Source organism: Podarcis pityusensis (assembly GCF_964106645.2).
Source record: "Podarcis pityusensis genome assembly, chromosome: 3".
NCBI lineage: Eukaryota > Metazoa > Chordata > Lepidosauria > Squamata > Lacertidae > Podarcis > Podarcis pityusensis.
Genome location: NC_138026.1, coordinates 99,294,128 through 99,319,629, shown reverse-complemented (window position 1 = coordinate 99,319,629; position 25,502 = coordinate 99,294,128). Strand labels below are relative to the sequence as shown.

General features: G+C 41.3%; 1 protein-coding gene across 3 annotated transcripts in view; it reads right to left on the bottom strand.

Annotated features, from left to right (window-relative positions):
* The window catches only part of UBR2 (ubiquitin protein ligase E3 component n-recognin 2), a 55,046-nt gene extending 37,397 nt beyond the window's left edge, over nt 1–17,649 (bottom strand). For 2 of the 3 annotated variants that reach the window (XM_081000481.1, XM_081000480.1), the window contains exons 1-10: nt 17,368–17,639; nt 12,073–12,332; nt 10,680–10,758; nt 8,061–8,174; nt 7,375–7,505; nt 6,333–6,471; nt 4,322–4,384; nt 3,015–3,135; nt 2,307–2,414; nt 1,033–1,121 (exon numbers count right to left, since the gene is read on the bottom strand). In XM_081000481.1, coding sequence (XP_080856607.1) covers nt 1,033–1,121; nt 2,307–2,414; nt 3,015–3,135; nt 4,322–4,384; nt 6,333–6,471; nt 7,375–7,505; nt 8,061–8,174; nt 10,680–10,758; nt 12,073–12,332; nt 17,368–17,499 — 1,236 coding nt within the window. In that variant the 5' untranslated portion in view covers nt 17,500–17,639. Of the gene's footprint in view, nt 1–1,032; nt 1,122–2,306; nt 2,415–3,014; nt 3,136–4,321; nt 4,385–6,332; nt 6,472–7,374; nt 7,506–8,060; nt 8,175–10,679; nt 10,759–12,072; nt 12,333–17,367 lie in introns of all 3 variants that reach the window. The other variant, XM_081000482.1, reaches the window with a different exon arrangement.
* Between the last annotated feature and the right edge of the window lie 7,853 nt (nt 17,650–25,502).

Sequence of the window (25,502 nt, the reverse complement as noted above, 5' to 3'; positions counted from 1 at the left end):
CCCTCTTCAGACGATCTTTCAGGCTTCATAAACCACAGTTAGCTAGGAATGAGAGCTCCTCCCTCCTCCTCCCCAAGCCATTTGCCAGTTTCAGCACAATGATTCTGGCTTGTATTAAGCCAGAGTTCACCATTATGCCTGGCTTAACCTTGGTTAACTGCTTTTTTATTTGGATTGTTAGGCACATCCAGCAAAAGTGGTAACATGTGCCATCCAGATCACATAGGAATATACATTTCCACATTTAGGCTGTGATCCAAAGCTTCCACGTTGACTTTAATATTGAGGCCAGCTTTGTGCATGCATCTAAACAGTACATGCAGATGTGCCCAAACATCAAGTCATCAGGCAGTCCTTTTTCATGCAGGAATACCATGTACAACCCAGAACTCCAAAAGGCATAAGGAGCCTTTGGCACCAGGTTGTTACTATTTAGTGAAGGAATGGCCAAACTTGGCCCTCCAGCTGTTTTGGGACTACAACTCCCATCATCCCCAGCTAACAGGACCAGTGGTCAGGGATGATGGGAACTGTAGTCCCAAAACAGCTGGAGGGCCAAGTTTGCCTGTTTTAGTGTAACAATCTACGTGTTCCACTATGTGGTGCTGACCTTTAAAACCCTAAACAGCCTAAACCCAGTATATCTGAAGGAGCGTATCCAACCCCATCGTTCAGCCCAGACACTGAGGTCCAGCGCTGAGGGCCTTCTGGCGGTTCCCTTACTGAAAGAAGTGAGGTTACAGGGAACTAGGCAGAGGGCCTTCTCGGTAGTGGCGCCCACCCTGTGGAACGCCCTCCCATCAGATGTCAAGGAAATAAACAACTATCTTACTTTTAGAAGACATCTGAAGGCAGTCCTGTTTAGGGAAGTTTTTAATGTTTGATGTGTTATTGTGCTTTTAATTTTCTTTTGGGAGCTGTTGGGAAACCCAGCCAGGTGGGCAGGGTGTAAGTAATAAATAATAATAATAATAATACCTGAAAAGTCAGACTTTGCATTCTAAAGTATTTTTCATTAGGAAAGTTACTCACCCTTGCAAATCGGATAGCAAAGAGCTTCTTGTACTTCAAATCCATAAGTAGGCTGCTCATGAATAACTGATGGTACACACTTCTAGCTCCTGTTGTTGTTGTTCAAAAAAAGAAAGATACATATCAATGTGGAGGACTATTATATGACAGCATCATCCAAATAACTTTAGAGCAATCATGAAGTTTTGACAATGTGCTGATGTAGGACTGAAATAGTTAAATCATTTTGTTAAGTTGTCATGAAGACAAGGTGTCCTAACAACTTGAGTGGGGCTTACTCCCTATTAAGTGTGTTTAGGATTGCAGCCTTAAAAGACTTGTTTTACCAAAAAAGCAACTCCAAGGGCCTTCTGGTGGTTCCCTCACTGCGAGAAGTGAGGTTACAGGGAACCAGGCAGAGGGCCTTCTCGGTAGTGGCAACCGCCCTGTGGAATGCCCTCCCTTCAGATGTCAAGGAAATAAACAACTATCTGACTTTTAGAATACATCTGAAGGCAGCCCTGTTTAGGGAAGTTTTTAAGGATTGATGTTTTATCTTGTTTTAGATTCAGGTAGGTAGCCGTGTTGGTCTGACGCAGTCTACATATAAATATATATATATATTTGTCCAGTAGCACCTTAGAGACCAACTAAGTTTGTTCTTGGATAAGCTTTCGTGTGCATGCACACTTCTTCAGATATCAAGATAACAAGTTATCTTGTTTTTAATATTCTGTTGGGAGCCGCCCAGAGTGGTTGGGGAAACCCAACCAGCCAGATGGGTGGGTTATAAATAATAATCAATCAATCAATCAATTTGTTGTTGTTGTTATGCAGCAGTAGCATCTTACACCAGCCATGTGGGAAGGTGTCCAAAAGGGGGAAGCCTTGCACAGTAGAGCACAGGAAGCATAGAAAGACGTGGCACAGCATTAAGAAGTGCCCAGAGTCTACAGCTCTGCTGCTCCAGATGTTTGGATGTGTAGATGCTTGTTTGGCTTAGATCTGAGCTTGGCAGGGATCAATGCCTCACTACTTCTAGCCTTGCTTCTTATGATATCCTGAGCAGCACTTTCCTCTTGACAGTGCCTTCCACCAAGACTGAAGTAAACCAGGAGTAAACTAAGATATATGAATTTCGTATCTGAGCACCTTAGGTCTGTGCCCATCCCTCTCATCACAGCTGCTTTTTGCTCTGATTTATCTAGGCTGCTTTAGCTGTGTGAAAGAAGATGCGTTCCCAGCAACCAGACTGTGGTGCAGGTAGATTCTTAAAACAAGAAGGAATAGCCCACCTTTCCAGAGTTTAGAATCGGACAGCATGAGTTTATCCACAAGAGAAGAGTTTTCTCCTTCTGGTCCCTCCAGTAAGCCAACTTGACACAATATTCTTCGAAGGCCATCTAATTAAGGAGAAACAGTAATACGTGAACCAAAAGGATTAACTGGTTTGCTTTAATCATCCGTTTTGTGCATAAAACTCAGTTGTATGTAAGACATTTACATCTCCAACATGCACATTCTTAAAATAGAAGGCATTCATCTTTATTTTGTATTTACTACAGATATGCATGATCTTGCAGAATAGGCTGTCTCCAACATAGAAAGCTTAAGTGATGTAAGGTCATTAGAGGAGAATCGTATTTAGAAAGCAGACAAGTGGGACCTGAAATTGCTCAGGGATAGGGATGACTTGCAGTCAGGAAATGGCATGGGAGAAATATAAAACTCTCCCTACTTCAGGTGCCCTTGTGGCCAATTTTAGGAAACGAAAAGAATGTTGGGAGATTCTTTCAGGGACTTTCCGCATCACAAGTAGCTTCGTCCTCATGCTTTAAGTAAACTGAACCAATAAGCCTGAACACATATATTTTTGTTATGTTTGTACCATATCCACAAGACCATGTCAGTCTATCATTCTGTCCCTAGAAAGAGGAATTTTCTGCTTTTCAATCATGGCTTTTCTCTTTCAGTTATATCATAAGTGTGTCAAATTTCAGTACCTGAATATCCAATAATATTGCCAAGCCAAGTTAGAAGCTTCAAACCAAAACTCTGATGGGCAACAATAGATGAATGCATAACTTGAACCTTCAACGGCTTAGTCTGGCGACTGGTACTTCTCTTAAGGAAAGGAAAAGGGGCAGGGAAAAGAGAAGCCATTAACAGGTTTTGCCCCAAACACAGCACTTTTCAAGTTTGTACAGTTAAGACATAGAACAATCCCAGGCAATTGGATTTTCATGGTTTTTACAAGCTTTCCCAATATCTAATACTATATGTCTACACTTTGTAATGCAAGAATGGTAAAACTTGAATTCTGTTTCTAATACTGAAGGCAAACAGCCTTAGGAACAATTGAAATTAGTCCATCACCACATGTAGGTTCAACTTCCCTTACCCTTTCTGGCTCTGACAGATATGACTACAGCAAAGGGCTTCCAACTATCTGTAACTGCAGATGGAGAGCACATCACTTGTCTGATAGGCATGGGGAGCCATGAGTTCAAGGCTTCTTTCCCAACTAAAGATTACAGTCTTCAATCCCATCATGCAATTAAATGACACAGTCAAGGCCAAAAGTGCCAAGTATCTATTCACCACAATGCAGGTCCCAGTCTAGTTTTGGACATTGTGCAAGTAATTCAGTGATGACTGCAGAGAAACATTATGGCTACGCTCTTTTGAATACAATTTTTTATCCAGTAGATGTATCTGCTGAACTTTGCTTCTTAGCACGAGTCATACAGGTTGGACTGGGGGTTTCTTCATTAGACCCCCAGAATCTTAGGGAAGACTTGAGCTGAAAATATACATTTTCCCTTTCAATCCTATGCATCTTTACTCACAAACAGTATAGCAATTTGAAGGAAAGCACCAGCACTTTGAACTTTGCCTGGAAATATGACTGGGAGCCAATTCAACACTTTAAGCACTTGTGAGCTGTCATTCCAATACCCAATACCCACTTAATAGTCCAGCAATTATACTCTGAATTATATTTAGTTTCCAGTCTTCAAAGGCAACTCCATGTACAATACATTGCTGTAATCTAATCTGGAGGTTACCACAATTTTAAAGTAGAATGTGCCAATTTTTAGTTTTTGAAGAATGATAGAACCATCAGGCAAGTGACTTGCAAGGCATGCTGCCACTTCCATCAAACACATTTAACATTTCCTTAACGTTCTTAAAATGTCACATACAGTTTTAAAATGTTAATGGGCAGATATGCTATAACAGTGAATTGATTATAATGAAGTAAGGATATATACCATTCAGTTAAGGGAAATGAAGCAATGTCACTTACCACTATCACTGATTTGGCTTGCTCACAGTACTGAAAGTCTCCATAGCGAACTGACCTGCGTCCCTGTTAAACAGTTACATGGCTATTAATAGCTAATTAAAGATATAACTAAAACTAAATAATATGTTTTGATTGCACATTGAAGTCACCTACGTTTCTAATCCTTGAATTAGACTGCTTGAATTAAATCAACCCTATACCAACAATGACTTCTGCTAAATAGCACATATTAACACAATTAAGCTTGTGTTAAATATATTTAACATAAATTAAAATGTCATATATTCAGTTTAAGTAAGCAGTATGTATATATGCTTCACATGTTTATCATGTAAATTGCATTTATTGCTGATATAGCAAATATCACCTATGAAAAAGCAAACAAAACTATTAAATTCCTCAGCAATTCTGAAAGATCCACAATCATATGATAAATATATACCGTATTTTTTGCTCTATAAGACGCACTTTTCCTCTCCTAAAAAGTAAGGGGAAATGTGTGTGCGTCTTATGGAGCGAATGCAGGCTCCATGGCTTCAGGGAAAGCAAGGCGAAGCCTCCAGAGTGTAGCGGGAGCTCCCGCTGCGCTCCAGAGGCTTCAGGCGGCTATCCCTGAAGCCAGGAGAGCAAGAGGGATCGGTGCGCACCAATCCCTCTTGCTCTCCTGGCTTCGCTTTGCTGGAGAGGCGCTGCGCAGCTTTCCCTCTCTGCGCAGCGCCCCTTCAGTGAAGCAGGAGGAGAAACGGAAGGGGCTGAAGGGGCGCTGTGCAGAGAGGGGAAGAATATTTTTTTTCTTGTTCTCCCCCTCTAAAACTAGGTGTGTCTTATAGAGCGAAAAATACGGTACCTTAAATTATGTTTTGAGCTGGGATTTATTTAAAGAAACAAATAAATAAAAGGGGTTTTTCTAAGAGAGAGAGAGAAGCATACGTGCTATGATATCACATCACTCTGGGTGGTTATGGCTAACCAGGGCTATAGACAGGCAAATCCAGTTTCCTGCCCCTGAATTAGACTGAGGCCCATTTTTGTTCTAGTTGAGTTTCATGGGTTAAATACTTATCCTAAGTTACACTCCAGCAGAGGCTGCCATAACTGGAAGGGGGGAGAGAGGAGGTTTACGTTGGAGCCAAGAGCCTCTGTGAATGCAGGGACATATTTAAGATACAACCATAGGGTGCGTTTTCCCCCACCCTTCAAAAAAACCGATTAAGCCATCTTACATGTAGTCTGATTATTGCATGAGAGGGAAATGGTTGAATAACCCTTAAGAAAGAGTTTATTGATCCAAAACACATTTGTGAGCAATAAACTCACTGATTCTTGTGCATAATTTTGAGATTTGCTCTTTTTTGTGTCCTGTGCTAGTGCTTTCCCTCTGGCCAGTCTTTTTTATTTTTATTTTTTTCAGATTTCAGCAGCAGCCGCACACCCTCCATAATGAATTTTCAGCCTCAGAGTGAGCATGTTGCTTGTAAAATATTCAGTGCTACAAAGATTGGAGAGAGCCTCACTTTGTTTTTACAGGTTTTGCCTCTATGTTACATTAGAAAAGACTGGCTAAAATATATTTTCTTGGTGGATGGTGTAAGAAGAGAGGAGGTTTTCTCAAATTTTAAAAAGTGCTTTCCCAGAGACTCACTGTGAAGTTAACTTGCAAAAGCATTGCCAAAGAATCTCAGGTTGGGAAGGCATCCAGGAAGGAAGTGTCCCAACTTTCACAGCATGATTTGCAAAGTGGAGGTGGGGGTGCAAAACTGTATGTTATCAAGTATGCTCCTGCCAAGAGGGCCAATTGCAGCAAGTATAATCAAGGAATGAACTAATGAACTATGCTCTAGTGTTGCTTTGGAAATTGCCTAGCTCCTTCTATTCCTCCAAATAAGGTAAATGGTTGATCAGCTAGCAGGAAGGAAATATGGAAAGAACTACAGGACTAAATCCTCTTAAACTGACCAAGCTTAATCATTTTTATCCAATATTTCAATGGAAGTCTAAAGAGCTTACTTACATCTCTGTCTACAGTTGTTGCGAAACCAATGGCTTCCTTTTGTGTGCAATTGACAGCTTTTTGAAGAGTGTAAATAACCTGTTCGTATGTGTGAACTTCATCATTAAAAAGCATGCAGAAGTAAGTATCCGTCTTCTCACTGTAAAGACAGTATTACGAATAAGGAACATAATTAATTTAAATCAATCAAGGTATTTTCTCTAGCATTTCAATACTTCTATTTACTGGAATCTCTATTAAGGAAACATACTGAATCAGCAATAGGAAGATGGAGGGCTCTTGTGATTAATTTTACTACCGTGCCTTGCGTGAGTGGAAAACTACTTCTGCTTGTACATGACAGCCTTGCCAAATTCCTCTAATTTCCCAATCCAACTGACCCTCTGTGGACCATCCCGCAGGGACTACCAAGCTTCAGGAGCAACTTGGGGAGGGGCAGAGGGAGTTGTAGTGAGGAACATCCTACTGCACAGGTGGAGTTCTGTTTTATGTTCTCTGGATCCAAGTTATTATATTATCCTATGGGATATGCTGGATCCTATCACTATTTTCAGTGACATTAGCTTACTATAGCGGTGCCAAATTGCATTAGATACTATTGGCAAGAAGCATTATTCTACAAAAAAACCCCAACCACTAATTTATTTGGTAAATAAAGGAGGAGAGGGAGAGAGAACAGACTTTTCAATAAGAAAAAATCAATATAATTCTTTAGAGAAGTGTATTAAAAACATTTCCCTTTTAGCCTCAAGGAACAGCTATTTTAAGCATGTTTAGTTAAAGCTATGTCCCACTGAGCACAATAGCATTTACTCTCAAGTAAGATATATCCACTGAGTGCGATCCATAGAAAACTGATCACATTGAAGACCTGCTGAAACTGATGTGATGTAAATGTGTGTCACACTTATTTCAACGGCACTAAACCAGTGGCAACTCTTTTTAGGCGGCACACAATGTCATTTATGAATTAAGATGCAGCTAACATTTTTCCATTAAAAACTGTGCCAGTCTTGGAAGTTCAAACAGCAATTTCACTTACACTGTCTCTAAACCAGGTGGTAAATCGTTTTCTTTTTCCCATGTTAAAATATCTACAGCATACTGAAACATGATAGCAAAAATATTGTAAACTTTTGCTATCATATCTTCTGTCAAATGCACAAGAGGATCCTAAAATGAAAAAAGGAGGAAAGTGTTAACATCGAGGTAATAATTTCTAACATTTCCCCTACAGCTAAAAGAAGCTTAACACATCTAAGTTAATTATTTGAAAATTCTTATACCCTAGTCCAGGCATAGGCAAACTTGGTCCGCCAGATGTTTTGGGACTACAACTCCCATCATCTCTAGCTAACAGGACCAGTGGTCAGGGATGATGGGAATTGTAGTTTCAAAACATCTGGAGGGCCGAGTTTGCCTATGCCTGCCCTAGTCTATGGGATCTGGCTGCTAGAAAGACTAGAAAAAGTCATTTAATGTTAAAAGCTCCTGAAGTGAAGAACAAGATACTTAAATACAGAAAACATAATAAAGCACACCTGACTGAAATAACAATCTTGATGTATTCCCTCCTGCTTTGTACAGGAGGAAGCAAAGATGTCATGTGGGTGGCGTGGGTGTCCTAGAGTTAGGCCAGAGAGTGGGCTCTCAAATCTTGCTCTCTGTCCAAACCAGAGTTACCTGAGCAACAGCACAAAATAATTTTGAAAACCTGTGTATCCTTACCTCCTCTTCTTCTGTTTCTGAAGTGTTATGTTCATGCTTCTGGCAGTATGGACCTTCTTTCCAAGCTTCAGTATCGCCACAGTCACAGAAACCTCCTCCACCAGATGTTGTCATCTACAGCATTATTTTAAAATAAATATGAAGAAGAAAGTATGCTTCGTAAATGAAAACCCAGGCTGGTAAGCTTTCTATCCAAAACTGATTGGCAATCTGGGACACAGTGAAAAAGACCTGAGAGACAATTTAGAGATTCGTGGTGGTTTTTCAATCCTTGTGATGTTAAGTTAAATGGCTGCTTTACATTTTGTATAACAAATCCTATACTCAATGGAGCAGAGACTACAGGAATGTCCTTTGGGCTCACCACCAGAATAAGGCTCCATCTTCCAGTAATAGCCCTGACAGCTGGCTGCTCCCAGTGCCAAAGGATCAGCAAGTCTTATGAAAGGGCAGAGGGGAAGGAAAGTCATTATTACCTTTCAAACTAAGGGTAAATCAATGATATGAGCTATAGCAAGCAGAATTCTCCTTGCTTTTAGAGCTAAGCAGGGCGTATTCTCCAGGTCTGTCCTGACTGCTTTTTTATGAACAAGGATTCAATAGATTCTGTTCCAGCTCAAGCCTCCACTCGTGATAAAATGCCTACAGGAGAAGATCCTACTATTGTACTAAAATATGAGGTCATACAGACAAATCAGCAGACATGATCTTAGAATCATACATTATAGGAATTATTGTATAGAATAAAAGAACAAGAGTCACTTGAGTCTATTGCATGACTCACTTAAACCAGTTCCAATTTTAGGTTAGATTATGGAAAATACTGACTGGTTGGCCTTATGATTATTAGTTCTGCTAACTTACATACTTCAAGAAATGCACATCCCAAATAAATTACAGAAAGTTTCCCCCTGCTCCAGCAAGTGAATTAAGCGATAACAAGATAAGGACTATCTTATCCTATTCTTCTTCAGTTAGCAGCTATTCTAATGAGACAGTGCATCTGGCTGTTAACCAGAAGGTTGGTAGTTCAAGCCCACCCAGGGTCGGCTGTGGGCAGGATTCCTGCATTGCAGCAGGTTGGACTAGATGACCCTTGGGATCCCTTCCAACGCCGATTCTATGAGTCTATAATCTATGTTAAGCAATCAGAGCAAAAACAGGTCCAACTTAAAGATAAGGCCAGGGGAATGGAGAGTGAAGCCTTTCCCTTACTTTAAGTGTGCAATTTATTATGTTTAACATGTGAACTTGTATGAAGCATATTATGGGGTGGCAGTGTAGAGAAACAAAATCTGAAAGGGGTAAAATGCCTGACGAAAGCTATGGGATTAATTTCAGGTTCAAAGTAAATAAAAATAATGCAACCTATAGTATACAAAGACTGAGCTACATAACTTCACACTATCAGTGGTGTGGTGTTTCAAGGACTTGTTTTGTTTCATAGATTTTTTTTTACCTCATTTAACTTCGTTGTAAGCTGCCCTGGGGCATGGGCAAAGGGCATAAACCATCCTTAGAAAAACAAACATGATAACATAAATAACGTATCTGCATAGTTGTGCCATCAAAACTGGATTATCAAAGCTGATTAGTAGGAATTAACATTTGCAGACCCCTGATAATTTCTGTAAAGGGGAAAGAAATCCAAAAGTTGGGCCGGGGGGGGGGGCTGAAGATCAACAAACCACCAAACCCAGAGCCCTACTGGGCACATGGCCTCAGGCTGAGAGAGAGAGAAGCACCATATTACCTGTCCCATTTCTGTTTTTTCAAAAATGATTTATCTCCTATTGTTTCCAATAGGAAGGAACATGAGCCGGCTCCTGGGTTGTCGTATTAATTCCCTCTGCTTTTTTTGGGGGGGGGTGGAAGGGGTGTCAAGGGAGTGGGAACACTGACCCATCTCTGTAGCATCTACTAGTTTCAGAGCTCAAAGTTGGCAAGATAGGGCTGTAGAGGTTCCTGTGACAGCTTGGAGGGGGGAAAACTAGGTCAGATCTCCCATGAGTTTGGACCACTGCCTCCACCTTCACAGGGGGAACGGAAACATCCTATGGTCCCTAGGATGCCCTGTCTGGGACCATAGGATTGCAGCCAAAATACCTATTTATTTGTTAATTTCAGCCTTTAGTGCATCATATGTTCAGTGATAAAGGGATATACTCAAGATGCTGTTTTCTTCTTTTAAATAACAGTGCTGAGTTATTTGTGAGCAATAAGGCAGCTGCTGTGTCATAACTGGTTGACGCATTCATTTATTGTCTGTGATTACTCTCATTAAGCCTTTCTACCTACACTTACACCTATAATCTAAGGATATGAACTTCAAAGTCAAACTTTTAGTTTCTGAAAGCCGCAACATTTAATGTTACTCAAAGTACTGATCTGTGTGAAAACATCAGGGCTGCCTAGGCAAGTGGGAGTACTTCCTACATACTGAATTTCATAGCTTTTGTAATGCTACTTTTGCATTGGGGAGCGGGGGAAGAGAGAGGGAGGAGAGGAAAAGGCAACAGGGGGGAAAAGTGTGATAAAATATACACTCATTTGATTTGACCAAGTCACAAATTTGATTCTGAATGAGACATCACTAAAATCACATATAGGCTTACTAACCCTGTATCGATGCTCTCTGTGAACACTTCCCAGGAAACATTCCATGCAAAGCACGCAAGTTGGATCAACTGCACAATCTCTGACAAAAAAAGAGAGTAGAAAAACATGTTAATAAAAGGGCCAACTACACAATGTTTAGGATGAACTTCTATACATATTTAACTAAAAACAAGCGCCACTGAATTCAATAGGACACTTCTGAGAAGATCTGTATAGGATTGAACTGTCAACTGCTTGAGAAAAAGCCTGTAATGTATATTGGACACAACCTAGGACCTTCTATGCAGATGGAAATATTATATTATGTTGTTGTTGTTGTTATTTATTGAAATCATATATCGCCCTATACCCGTGGTGAAAAGTCATGTTTTTGCATGTGGATGTGTCTTTCTGATTGCTTTTTTAAAACTACAGAAATTAGGATTAAATTTTATAATGGTGCTCATTATGGGTGGCTTAGAGGAGAACTGCTATAACAGTGTGTGATTGGGAGGAGAGGGGAGATTGTTCCTTCTGACAAGCTGAAATGTTTGCACTGATGGAACAACTCCCATAGTGCTATGTTGAAGTCCCCCCACAGTAGACCCATTCAAATTAATGGCCCCAACTTAGTTGTGTTCATTAATTTATATGAATCTACTCTTCAGTAAAAATTAGTTGAACACAACCCTATAATTCTCTGGGGAGGCTGACAAGTTGCTAAATCTGGAAGTTCTGTATGTATGTTGGGACCCAAGCCTACGCATTTATGTGAGAGGGAGAGAGGGGAAATAGTGTTCAAGTATGGACAACCCACCACAACTCCTGCAATCCTGACACCCAATTTTGAGAAAGAGCTGCTGAAATTCCAAAGATTCATGACACTTGAAACTATGAGGACTAAAGCTATGGAGAAACAAAAACTGCAGTTCAAAACCACTACCTGCCCAGAAAGCAAAGAATTAAAAAGTACTAAATGGCAGCCACAAATAACCCAAACAGGTTGGGTTTTGCTGTTCTTTGGAACCAGAGATCAGATATAACAAGGGTATCAAATTGTGCCCTCGTGAGTATGTAGCCTGATCTAGTTGGGACCTAACGGAAAAAGGGGAGGAGGCGTTTTTTGCCAAAATCCTACATCCAGTTACAACCTCCCACACCACCTTCCACGCAGCCCCAACCGTCTGCAGCATGTAGCTGCCTTTCTTCAACTTTAACTGGTATGCCAACTACAACAGCTCCTGGGTAGGGAACCTGCTTTCACTGGATTTACTGGATTGCTTTTATTGTAAACTGCCCTTAATGAGTGGTGGTATTAAAAATGTTTTAAATAAATAAATAAATAAATAAAGCTCAAATCATTCAACTGTTAAGGGGCTTGACAGTTTAAAAGAAGTGACTAGTGACTAGTTACCTGCAAGAGTATGTAGGCTCGCCAACTTTAAACACCCGGCCACAAAGATGTGAAGGTTTGTTGGATTGCTCAAGTTTCTGAAAGCCAAATGCAGGGTCTTCACCGCATAGGTACCATTCCATTGGTCCCAGCAAAACCTGTTGCGCAAGCAAATCTTCGCTTTGTGGGGCTGGATTAGGACCCCTACAGTAAATTTTGGGTACATAGTAGGCAAGGTGCTTGTATATTTCTTTCGGAAGATCAGGCGTTTGCAGCCACTTCTATAAGGGGGAAAAAGTTAACACACATTAGCACTGCCTCCCAAAGTTCTTTGCTCTCCTGCCTCTGTCACATGATAAGAGACAATACCCAACCCATTCAGGTCATCAGCAAACATCTCAAACTAAAAAATATTTCATAGCTTTCCAGCATATTTCTTTATGAAAATACTACAGTGGTGGTAGAACTTTCCTATGTAGTATAACATCTCTACAACTATCAGTATAAAATTCAGTCAATTTTAACGTCTACAGTCCAGAGAGATGCTTTGAGCATATCCAAGAGCATATCCATGACCAATCAGTTGTCAACTTTTTTCCTTTTAAAAGCTGCAAGTTTCAAAGTAGTTTACCATGTGGCAATGCGTACACAGAGATGTACAATAAATACAAGTCTAAAGTCAAACTGCACAACTAGCTGGAGGACCCTTTGAAAAGTGGCTGTTGCCTCAAAATTGGTAGTTTCAAAAAGCTTTCAAAGAAAGGTGCAACTACATACAAATAAACCCATAAACCTTTGTAAACAACCTCATTTTGGATAAGAGCACTGCCCAGGAAAAAACCTGCATTTGGCAACAGCCACAAGAAGTCAATGAAGTTCTTTTTGTCACACAGTTTCACAATCTGTAGTATTAATCCTGTTTACTCTAAAAGTTTTACTGCTTTTAAAGTTTTCTTCAATGGAATTCTGCTGACGGTGTGACATTTAGTATGGGGTGGGGTGGAAGAGAGCCAAGGTGAAGGAATGGAAGCCTTTGAAAGATTTTTTTTTAAAGTGTTAATCAGAAGACATGGCTTCAAAGCCCATTATATCACTGCTTTTCTTTTAAAACTACAGTCATTAAAAAACAAAGAATAAGCAAGTGGGTTTTCAAGGCATGCCAGGAACACAAAGTGATTCAACTTCAGTATGCCTGGCCTGAAGTAACCTCACTTGCCACGCTTGACATTTATGCTGTGCCTGCATGAGGGGGGGGGAAATGTTAAGTGGCACCGCACAACTGTGCTCAACCTGAAATCGGGGAGGAGGTTCAAGGGAGTATTCCCCAACAAGCAACCATACCAATGCAGGAAGGATCCAACTGTCTTCTGACAGAAATGTATGAAAGTTATTCTGAAAGCTCTTCCTGATTAGCTCTGATATTTTTCAGTGGTAAAGGAATGAAATAATTTGGTACACCCACCACTGAGCCTTAACAAAGAGAGCGTAAGAATTGTTTTGCTGGATCAAGACAAGATCCAGCTAGTCTAGCATCTCTTTCTTACCAGAAACCATCCAAATTCTTCTCAAACTTCACAAGCCCAGGGCACCAAGGTGATGGGCAATTCCTATTACTTTCATCCTGGAATTACCAAACATTATACAGAGTGAACCTTGCCATTTCCAAAATTTAACCTAATATTTAGACATGCTGGTAGCCAAACTAGCTTCTTCTTTTGGGCTCATTTTTGGCAATGGGCAGGTCTCGTCCTTTTTATTGTAATGCTGATGAGCATTTTAGGAATTTTATACTGTATGTCATTTTAAACATTCTGGTTTCTGTTTGATTTTATCTGTTTGTATTTTATCTAGTTTTGAGACTTTTTTTGCATACAGCGACTAACAAATATAATTAATAATAAAGAACATGGGTTTTCACAGCTCCATCCAATACTTCAGTTATTTTCTGGAAATATTTTGACTTGATAACCTATTCAGAATGCAGAACCTGGTTCTGGCCGGGGAGGGGCGAGGTATAAATAATTTTTTATTATTATTATGTATAAAGTACACAAATTATAAGGGGGAAAACCCTAGCTTGGAAAGCTTGATACGACAGTCAAATCATCTGATTTATTTACTGATGAAGCTGTATAGCACTTTTAAGTGAACTCAAAGCAGAAGCCAAGGAGTTGCCATATAATTTGTATAAATGTGCTTGTGGATAGGTCAGGCTGTAATGATACAAACTTATCAACTTTTGCATGTAAATTATTTTAGCCAGAATTAAAGAGTCTGAATTAAACAATCTGAATCACGGCTTTCATCTAATATAGTGCCAAGTAACAGCACATGTGTTAATCTTTGTTACTTAGTGCTAAACTGAATCCAAGCCAATGTCTTCTTGGTAGAACCTTGTCCACTTTCTAATTCCTCTTAGCGGAAAAACTAACATAAAAGCACAACTAAAAATGCAGCAGTGCAATTATTGTTAACCTCAACACCCAACAGTGTTAATCACTTTCAACAACTTGATATTCCATTGATTTTAGATTTAAAAAAAAACAATCACTTTGTTTAAGAAACAACCTTAAATGAAATAGATTTAAAGTATCATTTACAGTAAATACACAGAATATGTAAATAAGGTTGTCAATGTCATTAATGGTTGAAAATGCTATTTTTGTCATCACTAATCAGTGGGCTGAAAACAAATGAACCACCTACTGCTTTTACAACAGCAGAAAATCATCTATTAAAACATGCATCTATTAGTTCTTACTATTTCAAAAGGATTACTGCCATAATAATGTTTATTGATGATATTTAAACATCTTGTATCTGCAAAAATCCTAAGATAAAACACTTGTATTTTTCAAATGCAAATAATTTATAATTTCAAATAAAAATTGAAGCCACCTTCTATTTATATTCTTTCTAGGTTTTAATTCTATGTATAGTATACTCAGAGAACATTTAATCATAATAAACTAGCCACATAAATTATATATTTTTAAAAGATATAAAACATTTAATTTTAACAATTCCATAAGCATAGTTTGTAATAACATTAGAAAAGTTAAACACAACTGAATATTAGACGTCTTTGGTGACTACACAGGAGTGTCTCGGCTACAAGTTTGCCTTCTACTGTACAAGATATACTTTCCTTTGTTTTAAAAATAGGGTACAAGATACAAAAGATAAGAACATTGTTTGTTCACAGAAAAAGAAAAGGCAACTGTAAGTTACCACAAGTTCCCTACAAAAATTCAAATCTCCACAGGAGAAAAAGAGAGCTAGACATACAAACAAGATTCAATTTTCTATACCAATCTATTAAATAATTAAAAACTTTTATTTAACATGTTACTGATAGCTACTATGAGGACTATAAAACACTCCATATTGCTAAAGGCCGCACAACGGGCAACAGATTCCAATTCCACAATTCTATGTGTCAATCCTGCAAACGGTTGTGGGTATGGGAAGAACCAAATCTGCAAGCACTAGATTCAAAATGTCTAAATATAAAGATTATGACAGGATGCTACTGAGCTCAATTGTGAATTTAGTGAGCTTAACATATAAACATAAAGTAACAACAATTATGATAATACATTTCTGGGAGTAAAGAGAGTACTATGAAAAGGTATCAAGACTTCAACAAAAAAGCTAAAATTCAGTCCTGGGAGGAAAGTTTTTTACTTGGTAACAGAAGTCAGGAGCTCAGTTATAAAATTATAAGTATTAACATGTTAGAAGAGAATTCTGGTCATATGAGGTGCTAAAATGAACAGGCTGTTAGAACATTTTTTTACTTGTGACATCTAATTCATCTTATATTTTACGAAACACACAAAAGGAACACAATGATGTCAAAACTTAACTCCATATCCATCTATAGAAAGTTACACCATGACACTCCATCAAACTATACATTCTCCAACCTTGCAGGGAACTGCAAATTTTTACTAGGCTGCTCATGTATTATTGGAGTGTTAAAAGTTTTAAAGTCTGGCAACTTATTTGACTGGAAGGAATTGTTCTCTGCTTCCCAGAGCTGCTCATACGAACTAAAAGATGGGTCAGATGAACAATTTCAGAGCTATTTAAAAAAAAACATGAGTTCTGTTTAAGGGGCAACTAGAAAGAATACAGTATTCCCCAAAGAGATAGAAGTGACCTCCCCTTAAGACTCTTCAATTATACCCTCAGCAATGCTACAGACACAGAGGCTTGTGACGAAGTGGTTTAGATGGGAGAACACCTGCCATTTCCCATTATGACTTTAAACTTAGAGACGAGGAGGGAAAGTGCGAAGCCACCGAATATGTAATATTTTAATGTCAACCACCATAGCCTATTTATGACTGGTACCAGAAGCTCTGTTTACAAATTAAATACAAGTCGAATAGATCAATCCCAAAATTTATTGCAGGAAGGAATCCATTCCCAATAGCCTTGGAGAAGAAAAAGCAGCCCCAAAAAATAAAAATAAAAATAAAAAAGGAGCGCACTTCAGATCGCAGTTTGGTTTAACCCCGCTGACTTGTGCTCCCTCGAATCAAGTCCGTAACTTACCACGGACTCGTTTCTCTGTTAAGTCAGCATGCAACCGATCCTGCTTACAGAGGGGTCACCGCTCTTGCCCCCTTTCGCCGCGACAACCTGGCAAGGTCTTTCACACGACCCTTTCCCCCCGACCCAGAAGACCCGCCGCTTTGCTCTTTGGAGCAGCACAGAGGCATCAAGGGAAAAAATCAACCCCAGGGCTCTCTCGGTAGTAGCACTGCGGCACAACTCCTTGCCTAACTTCGCAGACCATTTTTGTTTGGGAAACTTGCTTTCCCCCTCCCGCCCCTCCCCGTTTTCCCGACGCCCAGCAGCGAAGACCCTCCCGCCTTCCCCGCTAGGCAATAAAACCTTTTGTCACGCGCAACACCCCCTTTCTTTTTTTGCTCGCCGAGCTTTGTCTTCTCAACTCCCTCCTCCTTCTTTTGCGTGTCAACCTGCGTGTCCCCTTCACTGGACGTGGCTCCCCCCACCCCCCATCGCTGGGGAGCGAGTGTCTGCCCACCCCCACAAACTCTAACCTCCCCCCCCCCAAAAAAAACCCAACCCACCCTCTCCGGCCCCTCGCCTCTTTCTCCGCCCGCAGCCCCTCGCATCCCCTCACAGCCTCCCTCCTCCTATCCTCGTCCCAACCCACACACCTGTCAGCCTTGCCGGGCCTCATAACGCCCGGGTCGGACGCCCACCCCCGGGCCGGCCGGCCAAACGCCTCGGTCTCCCCTCCCTCGGCGTCCCTCCCCCCCCCCCCCCGAGGCCTCTCACCAGGGCAGTCTCCTCAGCAGAGCACTCCAGCAAGCTCCTGTCAATAGCCGGGACCTCCGTCTCCCGGTCCGCCGCCATCTTCTCTCCTCCCGCGCTGCTGCTGCTGCTCCTCCTCCTCCCCCCCCTCCTCATCCGCCTCCTCCGTCGCCAAGTCAGTGGCACCCGGAACCGGGCCCGGCCGGCCGGCCTGACCTGTAGTACCTGCCTGCCAGCCTGCCTGCCAGGGAAACCCGCTTCCGTTCCGAGGCCAACCCCGCCTCTCCCCAGGCGGCCCGGGCCCTGCTCTGCCTTCCCTTCCCGGGCGGAAGGGACGCCATTTCAGGGTCCCGCGAGGCATCCTGGGAGTTGTAGTTCTGAAGCAGAGGGGCGGTGGGGGGGAGCCCTTCGGAGGGGCGAAGCGTCCCCGCCTTCTGTGATCTGCCGAGCCTGTTTGTTGTGGGCGCAGCTGCCCAGCTTGCTATTGGCTAGTAAACAAGGAAGGCGGCTCAGTTTGGCTTAATTTGTGCAAAGCTTACGCTCCCCAAGGGCTTTGTTGGCTCAGCCCGAGCGTGACTAGTAGTAAATATTTGAGCATGCCATTGAGCATGTACAGAGTGGGTTTGAGCGCTCTTTAGCGTGCACATCGCTGGGATTTCAGCACGGTGCATGGAAGTTACCGCAGCGGAATTTGCTCGTCTAGATAAAAATAGGATTATTAAAACTATCCGTTCATCCAGCGTTAGTACTTTTCTTGTTTCCAATATTTATCTGCTAGATTGAATACAGACAACTATAAATGAAGCTCCAGTCATTTTGCAAGACTTAGCTTGTACTGTATCACACCCTTAAGCTTACCCAGTTTAGTATTTCTAGTAATTATAAAATAAAACAAAAATATTTAAAACGTAATGGATGAGAACGGGAGAGGCTTGTTTAACACTTTGTCCTGTAGGGAGCAGCAGTGTACCAATATGTATGTTTTTTATGTGTGTGTGTGTGTATTACATATACACAGCACACTGAAAGTTCTAGTCTCTGAAACTGCGTGCATATGCATGCACAATATATTAATACTGGAGGCAGTTGAAACTTGCAATGACTGATAGAGTTTTTTGTAAAGAAAGGAAAGACAAATGTCTTGGACAGTCTGATACATTTTTTATTTCTATCAGAAAAGTCTAAAGGTCTGTTTCTAGGCACAACGTTGGAACAACCCCACCGGAATCACTGGGGCATCTATTGATTGATTTACTAAAACATTTCTATCCTGCCTTTCTGTTGAATGGCCTCAAGTTGGCTAACAATATACCTTAAGAAAAAACCAATAAACCATAAAGGAACACACACACAGCTATCAGAATAACAAATGGAGACAGCTAAACAAATCAGTAAGAACGACACCCAGGCCAGCTCTACCATTAGGCGGAGTGCGAAAGCCAACTCAGATAGCTGATTTTGCGTGCCACAAAAGGGCAGTAAATTGCTGCAATTTACCTTCCTCTTATGGCACTCAAAATCAACTGAGTTGCATTATTGTTTTATTTTAACTGACGGGGCAGAGGTGCTTGTGGGATTTCAAATATCTATATGGGATGGAGGTATGTATACTACAGAAGCTAATGTGGGCAGGGCAAGCTTTGAAATTATTCTCTAGAAGAGAATGAACTATAAATAGGCCCACTGGTGCCAACTATAGGGGGCCCTGTGGGGCCGGGAACCCACAAAAAATTGTTGCGGGTGCCTAGCACTCGCACTGTGAGGTCTCCAGCATGATTTCTGGGGCCTCACAAAACCCCGGAAGTTGCATCCAAGGCCTCACAGGTAACTTCCAAGGCCTTGTGAGGCCTCTGACTCAACTTCCGGGGCTCCCAGGTGCTGCTGTGGCACGTGCAACATAACATAACGTCATGATGTCATGTTATGTTATGCATTCTGCTGGGCACCCATAATGTGGGTCCCAAGTCAGCGCCCCTGAATTGGCCACCTATCAAGCCTTTTGGGTGCTCAAGGATGTGCCCCCTCCTGACATACTCTTCTATTTTTGGACTATTTAGAATGTGTACCTTTATTTTCCTACGTCATAAACCTTAGCGCCTGCTGTCTGGAATGCTCTCCCATCAGATGTCAAGGAAATAAACAACTACCTGACTTTTAGAAGACGTCTGAAGGCAGCCCTGTATCCAGAAATTTTTCGTGTGTGATGTTTTGCAATTTTTGTGTGCTGTAAGTGCCCAGAGTGGCTGGGCACAATTTTTATTTTATTTATTTTTTGGACAAAGTGTGTAAGAATAAATGACCCTTCCAGTGCGGGGGGGACGGACCCTGAAAACTTCTCTTTATGCCATGGATTCTTCACTGTAGAGAACCAGTGATGGGAAAATGGACAGCAAAGAAAATTGCTTGTGTTTTACCTATTGTGTACAGCATGGACAGGAAACCTGTGGCCCTGCAGGTGTTGTTGGACTACAACTCCCAGCATCCCTGACCATTGGCCATACTGGATGTGTCAATAGCAACATCTGGAAGGCCAAAGGTTCCCCATTCTTGATTAACAGAATGCCTGTCTGGGCAACTGACGGAAAACTTTGTATTGTTAACTACCTCACCCAGCCAACTCACGAAGAGGGTGTCCCACTCTCAGCAATGGAGTAGCTTGCTTTGCTAATGCAATGCCCACCTAGTCTTTCAAAAGGAAGGAGTGCAGGGGGCAAGTCGCTCTTTGATTGAATGATTTATCCATACCTTTGATCTCTCATGTAGTTGCTGACCCTTGCAATCTGTGACTGCCTTATGTACCACTCTGACCTGAAAATAAAAGCCTTTGGCAAAACCTGTTGTGAGTTCTAGTTCCTCATTGCGATGGGAGGAGCTCTATGGCATACTTGGCAGTTAGCACATGCACATGCTGAACAATATAGAGGTGCTTTCTCATGACTTTTGCTTAACTAGAAAACTGAAAGCTGCCCTGAAATATCACTGGATCTGGTAGTTGTGTATTTTAGCCATTCATTCATTCTTTCAGGAGAATGTGGCCCTTTAAAAAAATTGTTCCTCCCTCTGTTTTAACCACACAACCCAATTGTCTTATTTCATTCTGTGTCAACTTAAAGTGTTTCAAATGGACAACTTGGGTGAGATTTTATTTTGTGGCACAATCTTATGGTTTCATGGCATTGAGTTCCTGTATTATATTTAATTGGCGGCTGTTTTTAGCTGCCTCATTTGGTTAATATTAATTATTTATTTATAGCACATAAGTGCTTATTTTATTATATGCTTGGTTCATTTTATTTTATCTTCTGTACCCTGCCTTGTTATCTTTATCAATGGGTTATTATTTTTTTAAAGTAAAATTGACTTTAAACATTCTGTAATTATCCCACTCTCTAATCTAAAGTGATTAGAGGTAATTAAAGAGCTACTTAAGGTGCACTCATCACTATTTGGAAAGGCAAAAGCAAATTTAAAAATAAAAAATGGTCTCTATTCAAACCCATATGCTTCTTTTTTTATATATAAGTAATGATTAGTCACCTTTGACCATACTGCTACATTATGATAAATACCATTATTTATTACTGAGGAGAAGGAGAAGGAGAAGGAACTGGGCTTTTCCCAGAACATAATTGCTGGTATGAGAGTGCATGGAGAGAGTGGGATCACACCCATTTGCCCTGTCTTATGGCCTGTGCACATTTTGCCAAAGATCTGAAAAAGGCCTATGAATGCCCAAGCATTTGGGATGATACATTTTGCAGGGTTCCCAAGTTAACCAAGAATTATGATGATTGTGCTGATTGCATGTAGGGACAAATTTGGATCTTTGGCTGATCACAGACAGAGCAGAGTCACACCAGCTGGCAGGATCCTGCACCATGGATTTGCATCTGTGAGTCGTATGAATAATAATAATAATAATAATTTATTATTTATACCCCGCCCATCTGGCTGGGCTTCCTCAGCCACTCTGGGCAGCTTCCAACAAAATATTAAAATACAGTTGTTAAGTTGTGGGTGAACATATCAGACGACACAGCGATTCTTCAAACAGCTCTTCTTTATTCAGAGGCCAGAACAGAACTGAACTGAAAAGCTCAGTCAGCCTGCTTATATAGAGCTCCAGTACCTTGTTACTGTAACAACTTTCTAAAACTATCCAATCACTGAACGTCACTTTCGATCCTTCATTTGCATAACTATCTACAGTATCCCCCTGCTGGCCCAGGGTGAGAACTTCAGTACATAACACCAGTAATGCATCAAACATCAAAAGCTTCCCTAAACACGACTCACGTTTCCTTTACGTTTAAGCCCAGCGGCAAACATGCATTCCATCATCCCTGTGCCTTCAGAGACCGCAGTGAAACTCACACAGTTATTACTAAAAAGGGTCAGAATCTTTGTCTAAAACAATTATGCTAGCTGGAAGATTTCCTTTGCTCCAAACATTTCAGTTTGTAAACTGCAAAGTCAAGCGAAGGACCTCAGCTGCAGTTCCCTTCAGGTTGCTGATTATTTGTTTTCTAGATAGGTGATTATATAAGATGAATTCCCCCCCCCACTTATTTTTTTTAAGGTAATCAGTATACCAATTTGAAAATACATGTATGACGATGCTACATTTCTGAGAAGTCAAATCCTGTTGGGGAGAATTTTTTTAAAAACACCTGTTTACAAATCATATTACAGGTGGATTGGATACAAATGTCAAGATATCTGGAGGACACTGAACTGAATATAAGAAGAGCCTGGAGGTTTGGGTGAATGGCCCTTCTAGTCCAGTATCCTGCTCTCATAATGGCCAACCAGATGACTATAGGAAGCCTTCAAACAGGATCTGAACAGAGCATCATTCTCTCCTCTTAGGATTCCCAGCATTCAGAGGCATACTGCATACTTCACTTTTCAAATGATGTGATTCTATCGACCTACAATGTGACCCACTATTTAAACCAATTGGGTGAGCTGGTGGCACTGTGGTCTAAACCACTGCCAATCAGAAGGTTGGCGGTTCAAATCCATGCGACGGGGTGAGCTCCTGTTGCTCTGTCCCACCTCCTGCCAAGCTAGCAGTTCGAAAGCACACCAGTGCAAGTAGATAAATAGGTACCACTGGGGCAGGAAGATAAACAGCGTTTCCATGCACTCTGGTTTCCATCACAGTGTCCCGTTGCACCAGAAGCGGTTTAGTCATGCTGGCCACATGACCCAGAAAGCTGTCTGTGGACAAACGCCGGCTCCCTTGGCCTGAAAGCAAGATGAGTGCTGCAACCCCAGAGTTGCCTTTGACTGGACTTAACTGCCCAGAGGTCCTTTACCTTTTACCTTAAACCAATACTCAACATAATTTCATAACACAAAAAGAGAGGATTTCAGACAATGCCCTTTTCCTCCAGTTATATCCTGCCATGTCGCATCCCACCCCACATTGTTCCAGAAGGTTCCCCAACCCTCCGAAGCAGATTTTCAGGGGGTCTCGAAGGACTGTGGGAGAAACTGGTAAAAATTGCCTCCCTTTCTTTTGCTAGCTGAAGCACTCTGGAGCCAATCCCCAATGATTACTGTAACAATGTTAATCTGTTGCATATTGCACTTAGTTCAGATTATTTAATAATTCTTAGAGATGCTCACGTTGTTGGTTTTTTGTTTTAAATATTCCTTTTCTTAACGCCTTCAGACTGGAATTGATTCCAAAATCTAGACCTTCAATAGTCTGAATACAAACGGTCTGTGGGTGGATCTAGACACAGGTTAAAAACGCTATAAATAAGTCAGAAATTAAATCGTTACGAGAAAAAAAAGCCTGTGTAAAAATCCTTATAACCTCCTTTTTGCTCTCCGGCGCCATCTGGTGTTGCATGTTTATAACATGTTCAAAACGTATTATTGTGATGAATGTAAGAGGAAAGCACTCACAATAATCTATTTTAGGTTTCCAAATAAAGCGCAAATAAAAGCTGATTTATTATACCAGATGTCAGTCAAAATAGTTGCTGTAAACAGCAACAAAAAAAAATATAGTCTCTTTCCTGCTTACTGATACCATCAAAGAACTGCTTTACCCTTTCCTATCTGCTTTTTCGTTCCGGCAGTGGTACAAACTGTGGTAAACAAAAAACAAAAAAAAATCTAAAGGAGATAAAACATGGTTGTATTTCATGGTCACAAATTCCAAGGCGGTTGCTGTGTTAATCAGCAACTACTACAGCAAAAAACAAACAAACAAAAAACAAGCCAGTGCTTTGTGGCACCATTAAGACTAGGGCTGGATCTAGACACATCAAAAATGTGTTTCAGTTAAACATGTTACAAACTTTGCATGAAAAATCGGGTAAGCAAAACTGAACTCCACAGCGTCGTCTGGTGTCACAGTGTTAGAATGCATAAACAACTCATGTAAAGCATTTTTTCTTTGCCAACACAGCTGAGTCCTTAGGGCTTAAATCCTATATGCCAGGCACCCCCAAACTCAGCCCTCCAGATGTTTTGGGACTACAGTTCCCATCATCCCTGACCACTGGTCCTGTTAGCTAGGGATGATGGGAGTTGTAGTCCGAAAACATCTGGAGGGCCGAGTTTGGGAGGTGCCTGCTATATGCACTGCATTTACCAGGGACTTACTTCTAAGTCAGGGCTTACTTCTAAGTCAGGACCAGCCCATATATGAGATGAGGTGAGGCAATCACCTCAGACGGTGCCAGGGTGTTCTGCCTCAAACAGCAAAACATCGCAGCCCAGCCCTGTTCTGCGTAGACCTGTGTAGGATCACACTGTATCAGATTTTTAAAAATTCCTTCCAGTAGCACCTTAGAGACCAACTAAGTTTGTAATCGGTATGAGCTTTCGTGTGCATGCACCGTCTCTAAGGTGCAACTGGAAGGATTTTTTTTTATTTTGTTCCGACTACGGCAGACCAACACGGCTAATTACCTGTATCAGATTTGTTATGGCATAAACTTTCATGAGCTATCTATGTAACTGTTTGCTTTCTGAACAGTTGGGCATGCCATGCATTGGTCTTATGAGACTTACGTATTTTCTAATTCTGATTAGTTCACATGTTTATGCCATCCCTCCTTGTATATACACAACCATGTATACGGTCTCCCCCTGCCCTGCTATAGCCTCATAACCATTTGAATTTGGACACACTTGACCTTGACAGGTCAAGCTCATCAACTGAGCTTCATGGCCAAGCGGAGATTTGATTCTGGGTCTTTCTACTCTCAAGTCCAACACCTGAACAACTGGCTATCTTGCCTAGCTGTTCCATTACTTCTTTCCACCGATTAAAACAAATAAGCAATAAATAACAAAAGTTACCCAAGTGTGAAAATATTTTAATAAGGATTTTCATCCTGTAGCGCAGAGCGTTGACCATCCAGATGTTGCTAAACTGTAACTCCCATCATCTCTCGCCAATAACCATCGGCTGGGGCTGTTGGAAGCTGGGATGAGGAGTCCAACAATACCCAGAAAGTCCCTATGCCTGCTATTGTGCTTGCCTAGATCAGAGACAACCATTGTTTCATTGTAAAACTTTAGGAACCCAACAAGCATTTGAGGAAGGTCACCCATAGCCACCCCAGTGAGCTTCATAGGAAAATGTGCAATCCTAAATATGTCTACAGTGGTACCTCAGGTTACAGACGCTTCAGGTTACAGACTCCGCTAACCCAGAAATAGTACCTTGGGTTAAGAACTTTGCTTCAGGATGAGAACAGAAATCACGCAGCGGCTGCACGGCAGCAGCGGGAGGCCCCATTAGCTAAAGTGGTACCTCAGGTTAAGAACAGTTTCAGGTTAAGAATGGACCTCCAGAACGAATTAAGTTCTTAACCCAAGGTACCACTGTACTCCAAAGCAAGTCCTATTGAATTCAATAGGGCTTACTCCTAGGTAAGTGGGCTGAAGATTGCGCCCTAAACTTAGATTTCCCATATGTAAGCCTAGCCACTCCACCACAATGGCACTTATGCTTACGTCTAGCATTTTAAAAATCAGTTTTCACTGCAACTACCGGTACAGTGGTACCTTGGTGTCAGGGAACTGCCATCGGAAGGAAGGGAAGTGAAAGGGCTCACACAGGTTGGGAGAGACTCAGCAGCTGAAGAGGGAACCAGTAGGGGGAGAGGAGCTGGGCTGAGGGAAAGGGA